Consider the following 16,774-nt stretch of genomic DNA (forward strand, 5'->3'; position numbering starts at 1 on the left):
TAAAGAAAATGGAGGACAAGGCTAAATCTATGCAAACGGTCAAAGATTTCTTAGAAGTACAGCCGCCTAGGTTTAGTAGACACTGGCCAACAAAGAATTGGTCCTTTCCTGTGTCAGACAGACCTAGACGCCCTAGAGGCAGATCCCAGGCGAAAGGTTCATACAGGTCAAAGCAATGGGGTGCTTCTATCTCCAAAAGTGGAGAAGACAAATCACAACCTTAAAGTAAAAAGTCCCAATGACTTCCCCCTGCCTGCACCAAGCACTTATTTCCTGGCTGCACCCTTAGGGGGAAATTAACGCTTTTTTCTCAAAATTGACGCATTATAACCCAGGACAAGTGGGTTCTAAATATCGTGTCGCAAGGCTACAAGTTCCATTTCCATACCCTGCCAAAGGCAAACTGCTGGCCAGATTTGACAAAAAAATCAATGGGCAGACTCACAAAAACAAGTCTCATCCCTCATGGACATGAGGGCCATTCAACAAGTGCCAAAGCAAGAGCGGGGACAAGGATTTTACTCTACTGTTCTTGGTACCCAGGAAGGACAAGGCCTGGAGGCCAATACTGGACCTATCGATTCTGTACACATTCCTGGATATACCAAAATTCAAAATGTTGACTTTGCAGCAGCTTCTGCCCATGCTGGGCAAGAATGCTTGGCTTGCAGATTAAAATAGGCATATCTGCATGTCCCAATCAGACAAATATGCAGAAGATACCTCAGATTCAAGGCTGGCTCAATGCATTACCAATTCTCTGCACTGCCCTTTGTAAAGACCCAGGGCGCAGTAGATAAGCCAAAGTGCCTGGCACCAGTAATTGCTTTCTGCAGACTAAGAGGAATGCCAATATATCCTTACTTGGACGACTGTCTCATTCAAGCAGAGAACAAGGACATCCTTCTACAGCATGTGGCGTTTGTGAAAAAACTTCTAACATGCCTAGGGTACACAGTCAACGAAAAGAAATCAAAACTCGTACCCTCTTAAGAGAATATTCCTGGGTGCAAGCTAAATTCAACTGCCCAGATGGCTTATCTCACGCCATACAAAGGCAACTTTGACTATCTATTTCAAAATGTTAGCTACAAAGGCCCAGTTATCTGCAAGAAAAATTCTGCAGGCTTTGGGTTTCATGGCATCCTGCAATCCTACTCATTCCATATGCAAGACTGCATATGAGGAAACTTCAGTGGTACCTAAAAAGTGTTTGGACTCAACATTGCCACAGCCTGGAAACTATAATTACTCTCATTCCCTGCCTGCAACAGGAGTTTCGATGGTGGGCAAAAGGTTGTCACCAAAACAAGGGACAGCCATTCACATTACCCCTAGCCAGGCAGACACAAACAACGGATGCATCAGATTATGCCTGGGGGGCCCACATGGCAGGAAGATGCATTCAGGGAGCATGGCCCTCAAACCAAATGCCATCTACATATCAATCAAAAAGAGATGCTAGTTGTTCAAAATGCCCTGACAGCCTTCAAGGACCTACTTCATCCCGGACAACTACTGATAGACAACACCATGGTCATGTGGTATATAAACCAGCAGGGAGGCACGCATTCTTACCCCCTTCGCAGACTAGCCATGACTTTGTGGAACACGGCATTGACTTACCAAGTACATCTTCAGGCACAATTCCTGCCAGGAAAGATAAATACTGTGGCAGACAAACTAAGCAGAAACCTCATGGATCCCCATGAGTAGCAGCTAGATCCACAAGTCTTCAGCATGATAAGGAAATAGGGATGCCCGGACTTAGATCTATTTGCCTCCCCTTACAACTACCAACTAAAGAGATTTTGCACAAGGATTTATCAGACAAGCATGGAAAGTGGACGCCCTATCCTTCAGCCTTTCCCCTTCTGCCTCTCCTCCCCAAGGTACTCCTAAAGGTCAGACAGGAGAAGCCAAAGATGATACTGATTGCACCAGACTGGCCCCGCCAGCACTGGTACCCAATATTAAGGAGCTTGTCTCAATGCCCAGCTTGGACCTTGCCTCAAGTACCTCCTCTACTATCACAACAAAACAATCCGATCCTGCACAGCCAACTACAGACCTTAAATCTGGCAGCATGGCGGATAATGTAGGCATACAAAACGTGCCTCTCACTAAAGCTGTGATGTATGTCATTCTGGAGGCCAGAAGGCCTAGTACCAGAAAATCTTACGCTGGAAAATGGAAGAGGTTTTGTGCTTGGAAACAGGCACAAGGAATTGACACAGCTGTACCAAATATTCCTCAGATTTTGCAATACTTAACTGAGATGCTGGACAAAGGCCTATTCTTCTCATCAATTAAAATTCATGCCTCTGCCATTTCGGCTCATTACAATACAGAGTCACCAATCTTCTCTCATCTCTTAAGGCAGTACCTCAGAGACCCAAAAACTTAAGGCCTCCAAGGAGATCACCAATACCTGCATGGGGCCTCTGTTATGTCAAAAACTCACCCAGCTTCCTTTTGAGCCAGCCGCTACAGCTGAAGTTTTTATCTTGGAAAACAGCTTTGCTCCTAGCAATAACCTATGCAAGACGAGTCTCAGAGCTACAGGCACTCAAGACTGTGGAACCTTTTATCATTTTTCATCCAGACAGGGTTTCTCTGAGGACAAACCAGACATTTATGCCTAAGGTAGTGTCCAGTGTGGACCTTAACCAAACTATTCATCTGACTGCTTTTTATCCAAACCCACAGAATAAGGGGGAGAGAATTCTGCGTTCTTTGGACATACACAGACAGCTCCGCTTCTACTTGCACTACTACTTCTTATCTCAAACCATCTCTCTTACTCTTCTATTACTCTTTTCTCCTCTTATCTTTTCTCTTCTCCCTTTTCATCCCCACCCTGCTTCTTTCCCTGCTAACTTTCCTAACCTACTTTCTCCACCCCTTGCCCTTTTCTCCCTACCCCACTCCTATTGTTCCACTTTCTTTACTTATTATCTTTGCATCCTGATCTCTAAGTATGTCTAATTTCCTGTATGATGTTGTATGGAATTTCTCTGTGTGTGGTACTAAGTATTTAATTTTAGACAAACTTATTTGAAGATTTTTGGAATTTTTGCTGTTTTTACTAACCTTTTCCTAAATGGCTTATCATCTGTTTGATTTTTATGTATGTATACATTTTTTACTTCTGTGGAGCTTTTCTCCTCGGGCCTCTACTGAAAATGGAAATATGTCCAGCTAGACTAGCCCGGTCAACAAATGTAAAATAAAATAAATAAATACTTAAACAGAACCAAAGCTTTCAGAAAGACAGAGCAACTACTAGTGGCATATGCTGCAGGATCAAAAGGAAAGGCTATCTCAGACTATTTCAAAGTGGATAGGCCACTGCATTAGTTTCTGCTATTTGCTACATGGCAAGCCAGTGCCTAAGGGCATTAGGCCACATTCAACCAGAGTAGCAGCCACTTCAGCAGCCTTCCTCATGGGGAGTACCAACCAAAGACATTTTAGCGACTGCTACCTGGAGTTCAGTGCACACCTTTACAAAGCGCTGTCATTTACCACTCTACTCTAAATCCAGGGCAAGCTTTGCCACTACAGTTCTGCAGGGCCTCATAGCCGCTGCTAATGCTATTTAGCTCCAGCCTCCCAACCATAGCTTTGGGATTCAACCCAAGAGTAATGACTGCAACAGTGAAACACGAAGAGCATAGTACAGTTGTGTGCACTTACCATAAATGTAGATGTTCAAGTGTATTCACTGTTGCAGTCCAGGTTACCCACCCACCATCCCCCATATCTTTGCTGGAACTTGCACTTCTCTAATCTATACAACCTATGTGGTGTATTTGCTTGTAGATGAAGGTGTAATATATTTTGGTGCATGCATGTTTTATTGGCATATTTTTAGCCTACCCTTTTGGGGGCACCTGACATCTGGGGCAAGAAAAACTGAAGAAAATGGCGTCTGCTGCATCTTTTATACCCCTGGTGCACTGATGTCAGGGAAGAGGCGACAGCAACCGACGCCGGACCTAGACTTTGGAATTTAGGCCGACTGAGGGTAGCCTGCCAGCAGGTTAACCCAAGTGTAATGACTGCAGCAGTGAATACACTACCATCTACATTTATGGTAAGTGCACACAACTGTACTTTTCTCTTAGACCAAAAGAAAATTCAGCATGCTGATACTCTTAAGGAGACCAAAAGAAAATTCAGCATGCTGATACTCTTAAGGATGACACCAGTTATGATGTGTAGTTTCCCTAATGCTCTAGAAAGCGTCTCTCATTTACAGGTAACTTGTACTGCAGCAATGATTTTTCTCTAGACATCCACTGCTATGGTGAGTGTAGTCCTGCAGCTTTTTAAGGTGGGGGTTAAGTGTTTGTTTGGATGCTGCTATTGTGTGCTAAATTACTTCTGAGTTTTTACTTGTCTTGTCCACTGTATATTTAGTGTTTTTTCTCTCTCCATTTGCAGGGTTCTTCCAACTCCTATGCCATTAAGAAGAAAGATGAGCTGGAACGTGTGGCAAAGTCCAACCGTTGAAGTGTTTCTTTAATCCTGTTATTTTTAATAAATCACTGTGTATTGAATAGACAGTGTTATTGTCAATGAATTATTGTTTATGGTTCCTTTTCAGGTCACCTTTGTGTTCATTTTAGTTCTACATTTTGAATTGTGCATTAATCTGTTTTAATTTCTCCAGAAGCAAGTTTTCTTGGACCTATTGTAACTGAATGTCTACAAGTCAGTGATGCTTGCTTTTGAAGCTTTAGAGTAGCAACTTTGCAGTTTGTTGCAGTCCCCCAGGTTTGTGGTTACTGGCAATGTACTATAGTGTAGCAGGCAGGGGGTAGGATCACACCACTTGATCTGTGCCTCTTGGTTCTTTCTGTCAGTCGCACATTACTAAAATTTCTTTGAGGCTTTTAGAAGCCAGCACATCCATTGTTATGGGTCAGGAACCCTTTTATAGTGGTGGAACCAAATTCCTTAGAGATTACTGCCTTTTGTCTGTCTACAGCACAATGTACCCAGTTATCCCTGGTGTCCCGTCTTTAAAACTTGGTGTAGGGCCAAGACCATAGAGCATTTCTTGCAACAGAAATCCCATTTGTGACCTCTGAATATGAGGAGCATGCAAAGAAGCAAGGCTGTGTTTGGATATCTTCCCCAGACTGAAGATTGCTGGAGGTGGGGTGGTTTTGCAGCTGACGCCACTGACAAGACCACTCAAGAGGCATGCATCACTGCTGTCTGCTTGAGTGAAGCCTTATTGGCATTTGGATCTGGAGTCTCTTCACAGGCCTCTGCTTGATACGAGTAACTTAGCTTTGTAGGACAGTATTGCCCTCCATCTTCATTAGGGAAGAGGTTGCTGGGACCAAAGTAGGTTACATCTGCCCACTTCCTGGGGCCTTGGATTTGGACATCACCTCCACATGTAAGCCTAATTCTCAAAGCCTGTGTCCAGCCTTTTTTCCCCAGCTCTAGCTGTCTGGACCAAATTTGTGCAGGACATCTTCAAACTGGCTCCAGGAGCTCACGAAATTTGAGATCCTGGCAGTCTCACATAGCCCTGAGCCTAGGAATTTCCCTAGCAAGTCATTTTCCTTTAGTGAAGCTGTGATACTTCATGACTTGAAAGGAGGAATTGGCTTATGTTAATCTGTCTCCCTCATGCCCAAATACCAGTGTCTTTTACTTGCCTTCAGCTGGCAGAATCCTTGCTGTCAGGATGTCTGAGGTTAAAGTGGTAGTCAGCTGGTGCTATCGTAAATTCCTTCTTGAGTTTGTCTTCATGGGACTGCATATCTGAGCATCAGATGACCATGTTTAGGAACTTCTCAATTGTATTTGAATGATTTGGAGTGATATGTTATGTTGTCCTATCTCGCTCCCATTCTTACTGGATGGGTTTGGAGCCGATCCTCTGCTCTGATTCTGCCGAATACACTGGCTCAAGTCTAACTTGGCTTGTGGCAGAGTAGGTATCCCATCATGCAGTGGGGCAATCACCAGCTCTCATTTCTCCAGACCTTGTTTGCCACTTTGAGTTCGGATGATCTCTTCTTGGCTGTGGCTGTTTTTTTGTCGTTTTGATAATCTTTTCACATCTTTAGTCTTAGAATTGCTTAGTTTAGTTGAGTGCTGTGCCTTTCATAGCCTTAGTAGCTAATTTATCGCTGTTTGTTGTTGGCCGTCGTTTTTTTACTAGGCCTGTATTGTGTATCCTGTTGCCTTTAACTGTAGTGGTGTGCTTTAGTTGCTGTAGTTATTAGCTTAGCTCTGTTAAGTTAGAGAGCTAGTAGTAGAGTTCTGTGTCCCTTTCTGACCGCTACTAGGTCTGTTTAAATTAGAGGACCTAGTGCTTGTTTATTTAAATACCAAGTTATTTCCCTTTAGCTTTACTAGAAGTGCTGTGTGTTAATAACTTTTCATATTTAGACTTGTTTTCCTGTGTGACTTCTATATAGTTTTAGGATTTCTTCATCCCTACCATGTCCAAGGAAATTAGGGAGAAGGAACATAAGCCTTCAGGCTTTAAGAAATGCCAAAAGTGCTCCCAAAAAGTGTCCATTACGGATGGACATAGTGTTTGCATTTACTGTTTAGGAGCAATCCATCTACAGGAAACCTGCACCGTGCTCTACAGGAGAGGAAAAATAAACTTGTGGCCAAAGGACTCTTGAAACCAGCATTTGAAGAAACACTACAGAGTTCTTCCTCTTCCAGTAAGTCTTTTTCCTTTGCAAAGGACAAACCAACTACAAGGGCCTCTCCAGTCTCCTCAGCTCAGTCTGAGCCTCCTGAAAAATTGTCTATATTGTCAAAAATTTCTCAAGCATCGACCTCCTCTGCTCCACTGTCTTTGGAAACGACTGAGAATTGTCATTGATAAACCAAGATGTCCTTCTATTCCTATGTTGCACTATTCTAGATGTGGGATTTCCTGCCCTCAGGAGACTCGTACGTCTGCTCCTATACAAAAGCTTCAGCTTGGCTGTTGCAGTGTGCGTGAGACATCACACATAGGGCCATAAACCAGGGCCCTAAATGTGATGTCTGCACCACAATCCTCAGAAATTTTCAGCCGTAGACATTCGGATCGTACGATCGCCTCTTCACAGATGTCGCCTCTTCACCGATGTTTCATCTTAGAGATGAGTAACCTGTTGGATTTCTAATTTTACTGCATTGAGGCCGCACCTGAATCTCTGTGCAAAAAGGCCAAGTTTCCTAGGTCTTCCTCGCCTGCTGCTCCGCTTCCCGACGCACCACCAACTGGCCATCTAAGGGTTGAGGTGCGTTTGGCGGATCGGTCTACTGCAGTGACGTCCCACGAGGAAGCTGTTTCGCAGCATACTGGCACGTCCTCCACTTATCCAGACATCTGCCGTCGATGTTGAGGGGAAAACAGATGTTCGTGTTTCACTGTTGCAGTCATTACTCTTGGGTTATCCTGCTGGCAGGCTACCCTCAGTCGGCCAGAATTCCAAAGTCTAGGTCTGGCGTCTGTTGCTGTCACCTCTTCCTGACGTCAGTGCGTCAGAGGTATAAAAGATGCAGCCGACGCCATTTTCTTCAGTCTTTCTTGCCGTGCGGTGCCCGAAGCAAAAGCAGATCGCAAGTGCCGGTCAGCCGACTCCTGAGATTTTCAAATCTGAATTTCAGAACCAAAGTCTTCATTAAAGCTAACTTTTTTCTTGCTCCAGACCGATGTCAGAAAAAGTTAACCATTGTATTTCTTGTGGGAAGCAAATACCTCATAAGGATTTTCACTCTTACTGTATTCCTTGCCTAGGCCCGGATCACAACGTTGCTAGCTGTCTGTTTTGTGCTAGATTTTAACCAATGCACTATTAAGCATCTGTTCGATTTTGCATTTCATTACTTTGGCCGAAGATTTAATTATATAATGCTGTCGGACCAGCCGACAACCGGAGTTTACAAAAAACGCAAGGACAAGGAAAAGGATTGGCATCAGAGGTCCAAAACAGACTAAGCCTGTGCTAGGCCAATCGCCGGTTCTCAGTGAGGTACTTTCGCAGCCCCTGGTGCCTGCTACCTCAGAGCCACAGTCCGCTTCCGACTCCCACGTAGAGCCGACTGGGCCTCTGGAAACTCTCAAGATATTGGACACTCTGAAATCATTCCCTCAGATGGGTCCAGAGCCGCTGAGCAGGCATTGGCTTCTGAGGTTGTCTTCAGACTTACACAACTATATATTAAGCCATCTTCAGCTTCAAAGACTAAAGCAGCTCTAAAGACAAAGAAACAAGTACAGCATTCTCCTTCTCAGACTTCCATGCCTAAAAAACAGATTCTCAGAATGGCCGAAGACCTAATTAGTTTGATCAGGGGCTCCCATCCCCCTCCTGATAAGAGGCCTAGGCAAGAGACAGAGTATGATTATTCTGATCCGGTTTCTATTTCCTCTGATTCGTGTTCTGAACAGGATTACTCAGTGCTTCCCTATGAGGATTCTGATGCTGAAGAATCCATTCCTTCAGCCTCTCCTCCTGAGGATTATTCTTTTGGGGAAACCCTGCATACCATGAGGGAGCATTTCCACTGGGAGAGCCAAGATTATTTTGAATCTAAGAAAAGGCTCAGACTTTCTGCTACTTCCACAGCAGAGACCCCTTGCTATTCCACCTGTCCTGGATATTGTAGATGTATTTTCAGAGTCCGGCCTGTCCCCTGACTCTTTACCCCTGCACCTGCTAAGCCAGACAGGTGCTACAGGATCCCGGATTCTCAAATTCCTAAACAAGAGCCCCGCTGCTGACCCAGAAAGCTTCCACTGTAAAAAACCCTGTCCCCTCTGATAGGGATTCTAGGGCTCTAGACAGTTGGGGGGGGTCTAAACTTCTGCTACCCTGGCTGTAAGGGCTTTAAATTGTCAGTTTCATGTGCTTAAATATCAGCAATATTTAATGTCACTACTTAAACAGAAATTGTTGACAAATACTGAAGGTTCAGAGAACAAAGAATTGCAGGATTTATTCCATGCAGCTGAACAAGTGGGAAAGCATACTTTGCAATGTGGTTATGATTCGCTGGAGGCCTCTTGCAGGGCCACTCTTAAAGGTTCTGTTAGAAGGCATGCTTGGTTAAAGGAACAGAATCTGCCTGATCATGTTAAAGCAAAATTATTAGATGCATCATTACAGCATGATACTTTGTTTGGTACTAAAGCAGAAGAGGTGTTGAAAAAATGGAGGATAAAGCAAAATCCATGCAGACAGTCGGATTTCTTACAGGTGCAGCCACCCAGGTTTAGCAGGAACTGGCCCACTAAAAATTGGTCCTTTCCAGTGTCAGACAGACCACAAAGAGGCAGATACAGGCGTCCCAGAGACAGATCTCAGCCCCAAGGCTCATACAGGCCTAAACAGTGGGGTGCTTCTACCTCCAAAAGCGGAGAGGACAAATCACAAGCTTACAGGAAACAGTCCCAATGACTTTCTTCTACCAGATCCAAGCACTTTTCTTTTGGCAGCCCCCTTGGGGGGAAAACTAGCACTTTTTACATCAAATTGGCAAACTGTTCCCCAAGACAAATGGGTCCTGAACATAAGTGTCCCAAGGCTACAGGCTCCATTTTCACACCCTACCAAGGTCAAAAGGTATGCCAGACATGCCACACAATCAGTGGGCAGAGGCACAAAAACAAATTGCAGCCTTCATGGACATGAGGGCCATTCAGTAAGTACCACAAAAAGAGCAAGGGCAAGGATTTTACTCCAGACTTTTTCTAGTACCCAGAAAGGACAAAACCTGGAGACCAATACTGGACCTGTCAATTTTAAATACGTTTCTGGAAGTTCCAAAATTCAAGATGTTGACTCTACAGTAGCTACTGCCCATGCTGGGCAAGAAAGCTTGGCTCGTAACTTTGGACCTAAAAGAGGCATACCTGCATGTCCCAATCAGACAATCTTGCAGAAGATACCTCAGATTCATAGCTGGCTCAATGCGTTACCAATTCTCTGCACTGCCCTTTGGCTTATCTACTGCACCCAGGGTCTTCACAAAATGCCTGGCATCAGTAATAGCGTTTTGCAGACGAAAAGGAATTCAATTGTATCCCTACTTGGACGACTGCCTAATTCAAGCAGAGAACAAAGACATTCTTCTGAAGCATCTGGCATTTGTAAAAAGATTACTAATTGGTCTAGGGTACACAGTAAATGAAAAGAAATCAAAACTAGTGCCCTCTCAAGAGATAATATTCCTGGGTGCAAGCTTAAATACAACTGCCCAGATGGCTTATCTCATGCCAGACAAACAAAAGCATCTGACTACTTACTTCAAGAAATTGGCAACAAAAACCCACTTATCTGCAAGGAAAATCCGTCAGGCCTTGGGTTTCATGGCATCTTGCATTCTACTAATGCCATATGCCTGACTGCATATGACGAAACTACAATGGTACCGTGTTTGGACTCAGCATTGCCACAGCCTGGAGACAGTAATTGCACTCATTCCCTGCCCTACAACAGGAGTTTCTATGTGCAGAAGCCTGTCACCACAACAAGGGTCTGCCATTCAGTTTACCCACAGCCAGACAGACACTGACAACGGATGCATCAGATTATGCCTGGGGGCCCATATGGCAGGAAAATGCATTCAGGGCACATGGCTTGCAAACCACATGCATCTTCACATCAGTCAAAGAGAGATGCTGTTCAAAATGCCCTGACAGCTTTCAAGGACCTGCTTCATCCAGGACAGTTACTGATAAAGACAGACAACACTATGGTCATGTGGTACATAAGCAGGGAGATACACATTCCTACCCCCTATGCAGACAAGCAATGACCTTATGGGACACAGCATTGGCTTTTCTCCTGCAAGCACAATTCCTGCCAGGAAAAACAAATACTCTTGGCAGACGAACTAAGCAGAATCCTCATGGATTCCCACGAATGGAAACTGGATCCACAAGTCTTCAGCATGATAATAAGGAAATGGGGATGTCCAGACATCGATCTATTTGCCTCCCCTCACAACTGCCAATTGCAGAGATTTTGCACAAGGATTTATCACAAGCAAGCATGGAAAGTGGACGCCCTATCCTTCAGCTGGAAAAATGTAACTGTATATGCTTTTCCCCCACTGCCTCTCCTTCCCAGGGTACTCCTAAAGGTCAGACAAGAGAAGCCAAAAATGATGCTGATTGCACCAGACTGGCCACGCTAGCACTGGTACCCAGTCCTAAAGAGCTTGTCTCAAGGTCCAGCATGGATATTGCCTCAGACTTCTCACTTGCTGACCCAACAAAACAATCAGATCCTGCACAGCCAACTCAGGACCTTAAGTCTGGCAACATGGCGGATAATGTAGCCATTCAGAACACTCCTCTTTCAAAAGCTGTTATGGATGTTATCTTGGCGGCCAGGAGGCCCAGCACCAGAAAATCTTATGCAGAAAAATGGAAGAGATTCTGTGCTTGGAACCAGGAACAAGGCATTGACACGTGTACCAAATATCCCTCAGATTTTACAATACCTAACTGAGATGCTGAACAAAGGCCTTTCCTTCTCCTCAATTAAGATCCATGCCTCTGCCATTTCAGCCCATTACAATATGGAACCACCTATTTTTTCTCATCCTTTAATAAGGCAGTACCTCAGAGGGGCCAAGAACATTAGGTCTCCAAGGAGAGCACCAATTCCAGCCTGGGACCTCAGTTATGTTTTGGAAAAACTCACACTGCCTCCTTTCAAGCCAGCATCAACAGCAGATATAAAATTCTTATCCTGGAAAACAGCTCTGCTCCTAGCAATAACCTCTGCAAGGCGAGTCTCTGAGTTACAAGCACTCGTGGCTGTGTAACCTTTCATCATTTTTCATCCAGACAGGGTTTCTCTTGAGGAGAAACCCTACATTTATGCTTAAGGTGGTGTCCAGTGTGGCCCTTAACCAAACCATTCACTTGCCAACCTTTTATCCTAATCCACAGAACAAGGGTGAGAAAATTCTGCATTCTTTGGACATACACAGGCAGTTACGCTTCCACTTGGACAGAACTAAAGCTTTCAGAAAGACTGAGCAACTTTGTGTCATATGCTGCAGGATCACAAGGAAAGGCGGTCTCAAAACAGACTATTTCTAAATGGATAGGCCATTGCATCCGTCTCTATTTTCAACATGGCAAATCAGTGCCTAAGGGCATTAGGCGTCATTCCACCAGAGCAGCAGCCACTTCAGCAGCCTTCCTCAGAGGAGTACCAACCAAAGATATCTTAGAGGCTGCAACTTGGAGTTCAGTGCACACCTTCACAAAGCGCTACCAGTTACTTTACTCTTAAGTCCAGAGCAGGCTTTGCCACTGCAGTCCTGCAGGACCTCATAGTCTCTCCTAATCCTATTTTGCCCAGCCACCCTTCCTCAGCTTTGGGATTCAACCCAAGAGTAATGACTGCAACACACGATGAACATAGTACAGTTGTGTATCTACCATAAATGTAGATATTGGAGTGTATTCACTGTTGAAGTCCAAGTTTACCCACCCACCATCCCCCTTTTCTTTGCTGGGACTTATCTGCACTTCTCTATCCTATACAACCTATTTGGTGTATTTGCTTGTAGATGAAGGAAATGTTATCTTTGTGCATGCATTTTTATTGGCATATTTTTCAGCCTACCAATTTGGGGGCACCTGACATCTGGGGCAAGATGAACTGAAGGAAATGGCATCTGCTGCATCTTTTATACCCCTGGCGCACTGACGTCCGGGAAGAGGCGACAGCAACCGACGCTGGACCTAGACTTTGGAATTCTGGCCGACAGGGTAGCCTGCGAGCAGGATAACCAGAGTAGTGTTTCACTGTTGCAGTCATTACATTTGAGTTATCTGCTTGCAGGTAGCCCTCAGTCGGCCAGGTTATCGAAGTCTTGGGTCCTGCGTCGGTTGCGGTTGACGCTATTACATCAGTCTTTCTTGCCATGTGGTGCCTGAAGCAGAAGCAGTTCACAAGTGCCGGTCGGCCGACTCCTGAAAGTTTCGTTTTCGAGTTTCAGATCCGAAGTCTTCAACAAAGCTAAGTACCCCATTGGGGATCCTTTTTTTGCTCTAAACCGATGTCAGTAAAAGTCCACAATTGTATTTCTTGTGGAAAGCAAATGCCTCGGATTTTCATTCGTACTGCATTCCTTGCTTATGCCCAGACCACGACGTCCCTCACTGTCTGTTTTGTGCCTTATTCAAACCTCGAGCTATTCGTCTGTTCATTTTCACATCTAAATATTTTGGTACTCTGTTCAGTTATCCAGAAGTGTCTTCGGTAAGCCACCCGACTACCGACATTCCGAAAAAACGCAAAGATAAAGACAGCGACAGACTGCATATGTCCAAAGCTACCAATGACAAACAGTCGCCAGTTTGCCAGTACTCAGTGAGGTTCTTTCGCAGCCCCTGATACTCACTACTTCAGATTCGCAGGCATCTACTAAGACCCATTCGGAGTCCGGTATGCCGCAAGATTATTAGACTGGGGAACTTGTGGATGTCTCTACCTTGGATGGGTCCAGCGCCGCTGTATGCACACTAGCTTCTGAGGGTGTATTGAGGCCTACTGATTTGTATATTAAACCAATGCCATCTTCTTCAAGGCCTAAAATTTTATCCACGCCTAGAAAACAGACGGCCAGACCGCATGATCTTTCCCCTATGCCTAAACAAATAAGAATGGCTGAAACCTTATTACTCCTCAGGAGAAGCCACCCTTCCTCCGAGACCTAGAACTGATTTTCCTTCTGATCAAAATTTTGAAATTTCTGTTTTTGACCAGGAGTTTCCCTTATCTACCTAGGAGGATTCTCATGCAGAGGACTCCCTCTGCTTCCCCTCCATAGGATTTCTGTTTTGGTGAAACCTTGCATACTCTTAGGGAGCATTTCTGCTGTGAAAGCCAGGATTACACTGACTCCAAAAAGAGGCTTAGGGAATTCTTACTCCTACTTCAACACAGGCCTTTAGCTATCCCTCTTGTACTGGACATTATAGATGATGCCTTCTTGGAATCGAGCCTGGCCCCTGACACTTTAACACCCGTCAGGTTTTCTGACAGCCAGAGGTAGAGTACCTGACTCTCAAGTTCCTCTTTTAGAATGGCTACTACTGCCAAAAGCCCTACCCCCTCTGATAGAGATTCCAGGGCCCTGGACAGATTGGGTAAGAAGGTATACACTTCTACTACTTTGGCCATTAGGGCCTTAAACTGCCAGTTTCATATGTTAAAGTATCAGCAGCATATTATTGGATTGCTTAAACATAAAATGATTCCTGACTGCTGAAAATAAAGAATTACAGGATTTAATGCACTCTGCTGAACAAGTTGGAAAACATACTTTACAATGTGGCTTTGATTAATTTGAGGCATCTTGCAGGGCTGCTGTCACTGGGTCTGTACTTAGAAGGCATGCTTGGCTTAAGGAGCAAACTTTGCCAGATCATGTTAAAGCTAAATTACTGGATGCTCCCTTAAACCAAGACTGCCTGTTTGGCAACAAAGCAAAAGTAGCACTTAAGATGGAGGAAAAAGCTAAATCTATATAAACGGTAAGATTTCCTGCAAGTACAGCCTCCCAGATTTAGTAGGCACTGGCCTTCTAAGAATTGGTCCTTTCCTGCCTCTTCCAGGCTTTCAGTCCAAGCCCAGGACCGGCAGACCACCCAGGCTTTCAGTCTCAAGGTACTCACAGGCCTAAGCAGTGGGGGGCTCCCACTTCCAATGCTGGAAGTAGTAAGACCCCCCCCCCACACGGTAAACTGTCATAATGACTTGACTTTAAACTTTCCAAGCCCTGCTCAACTGACTGTTCCTTTAGGGGGAAAGATTGCCCTGCATGCAGAAAACTGGGAACTCATTACCCAAGATGAATGGGTTTTAAATTCTGTTTCCCAAGGATACAGATTCCACTTCCACTCCTTACCAACCCCAAATGGTTGGCCAGGCCTACCCCCAAATCAGTTGGCTGAGGCTCAAGAGCAGGTTCCTTCTCTTCTAAGTATCAGGGCTATTAAACCTGTCCCAGAAGAAGAATGGAGGCAAGGATGTTCATCGTGCATACAGCTGCAGTCATAATAGATGGGTTGTCCTGCCATCAGGCGGGTCCTCGGTCGGCCGAATTCCAAAGTCTAGGTCCGGCGTCGGTTGTCGTCGCTTCTTCCCTGACGTCAGTGCGACAGGGGTATAAAAGAACCAGCCAACGCCATTTTCTTCAGACTTTCTTGCCGCGCGGTGCCTGAAGCAGAAGCAGTTCGCAAGTGCCGGTCAGCCAGCTCCTGAAATTACGAAAGTTTTGCAACCGAAGTCTTCTTGAGAGCTAAGTACCCCATTGGGGAAACTTTTCTTGCCTCAGACCGATGTCAGACAAAGTTAATAATTGTATTTCATGTGGGAAGCAAATACCGCATAAGGATTTTCATTCCCTCTGTATTCCTTACTTAGGCCCAGACCACGACGTCTCGGTCTGTCGTTTTTGTGCTGCATTCAATAAACGCACCATTAAGCGTTGGGTGGAGTTCGCCCAGCATTATTTTGGCAAAAAATTTAACTTATGTCATCGGATACTCCGACTCCAGTTTTGTCTAAAAAACGCAAAGATAAGGACCGACACACGAGGTCCGCGGCCTCTACCGACACCACGCCAAAGCCAACTACAGGTGGCCCGGTTCTCAGTGAGGCACCTACGCAGCCCCTGACTGCCGATGACACTTCATTGGCGGTGTCTTCTGTGCCCGAGGTCGCAGGCTTCTCTGCCCACACCCAGACTACAGATACCGAAGCCACTCTTGGTGGTGAATCTCAAAATTTAGACAGGTCTGCCTCCTCTCAAGGTGTCTTCAGACCTTCCTCTTCTTTTTTCCATCAAGGCTTTCACTAAGTCTAAAGCAGCCATGCATTCTAAGAGACAAGCTACACAGGGCCCATCTCCAGGCCCCATGCCTAAAAAACAGATGCTTAAAATGGCTGAGGATTTAATTACTCTTATCAGGGGTTCTCAACCCCCCCCCCCGGACAAAAGGCCCAGAGTGGAGGAAGAATCCCCCGAATCCCCCTCCTCTGACCAGGCCTCCATTATATCAGAGCACTCTGATGAACAGGAACTTTCTTACTCCCCCAGAGGATTACTCATTTGGGGAAACCTTGCATACCTTAAGGGAACACTTCCCCTGGGAAGGCCAAGAGTACTCAGATTCCAAGAAAAGGCTTAGGGATTTTCTCTTGCTACCTCAGCACAGGCCTCTGGCTATACCGCCTGTCTTAGATATACTAGATGATGTGTACTCAGAGGCCTGCCTTAACCCGGATTCTTTACCTCCAGCCCCAGTCAAGTCTAATGGGTACTACCGGGTTCCTGACTCGCATCAATTTTTATACAAAAGCCATGCGACTGACCCAGAAACTATCTCACAGGGCCCTTCCGAAAGAGATTCCAGATCCTTAGAAAGGTGGGGAAAAAAGGTATATACCTCGGCCACCTTAACCATGAGGGCATTAAACTGCCAGTTCCATATGCTAAAGTACCAACAGTTTCTGTTAGCACAATTGAGAAGTAAAATGTCACAACCTGAACAACCAGACTTGAAGGAGTTGCAGGATTTGATGCATAGTGCAGAACAACTGGGTAAACATACCTTGCAATGTGGTTTTGATGCTCTAGAGGCCTCATGTAGAGCTGCTGTTACAGGATCAGTGATACGTAGACATGCCTGGCTCAAGGAACAAACCTTACCAGATCATGTCAAAGCTAAATTACTAGACGCCCCTCTTCAGAAGGATGT

The 16,774-nt window shown here is 45.1% G+C and overlaps 1 protein-coding gene across 2 annotated transcripts in view; it reads left to right on the top strand.

Moving 5' to 3' along the window:
• RPS5 (ribosomal protein S5) overlaps window positions 1–4,565 on the top strand; it is a 367,355-nt gene extending 362,790 nt beyond the window's left edge. For both annotated transcript variants that reach the window (XM_044084344.1, XM_044084345.1), the window contains one exon: window positions 4,450–4,565. In XM_044084344.1, coding sequence (XP_043940279.1) covers window positions 4,450–4,518 — 69 coding nt within the window. In that variant the 3' untranslated portion in view covers window positions 4,519–4,565. The remainder of the gene's footprint in view (window positions 1–4,449) is intronic.
• The last annotated feature ends 12,209 nt before the right edge of the window (window positions 4,566–16,774 follow it).

The sequence above is a fragment of the Protopterus annectens genome, chromosome 9.part0 (assembly GCF_019279795.1).
Source record: "Protopterus annectens isolate FY-2018-M chromosome 9.part0, PAN1.0, whole genome shotgun sequence".
NCBI classification, from domain to species: domain Eukaryota; kingdom Metazoa; phylum Chordata; order Ceratodontiformes; family Protopteridae; genus Protopterus; species Protopterus annectens.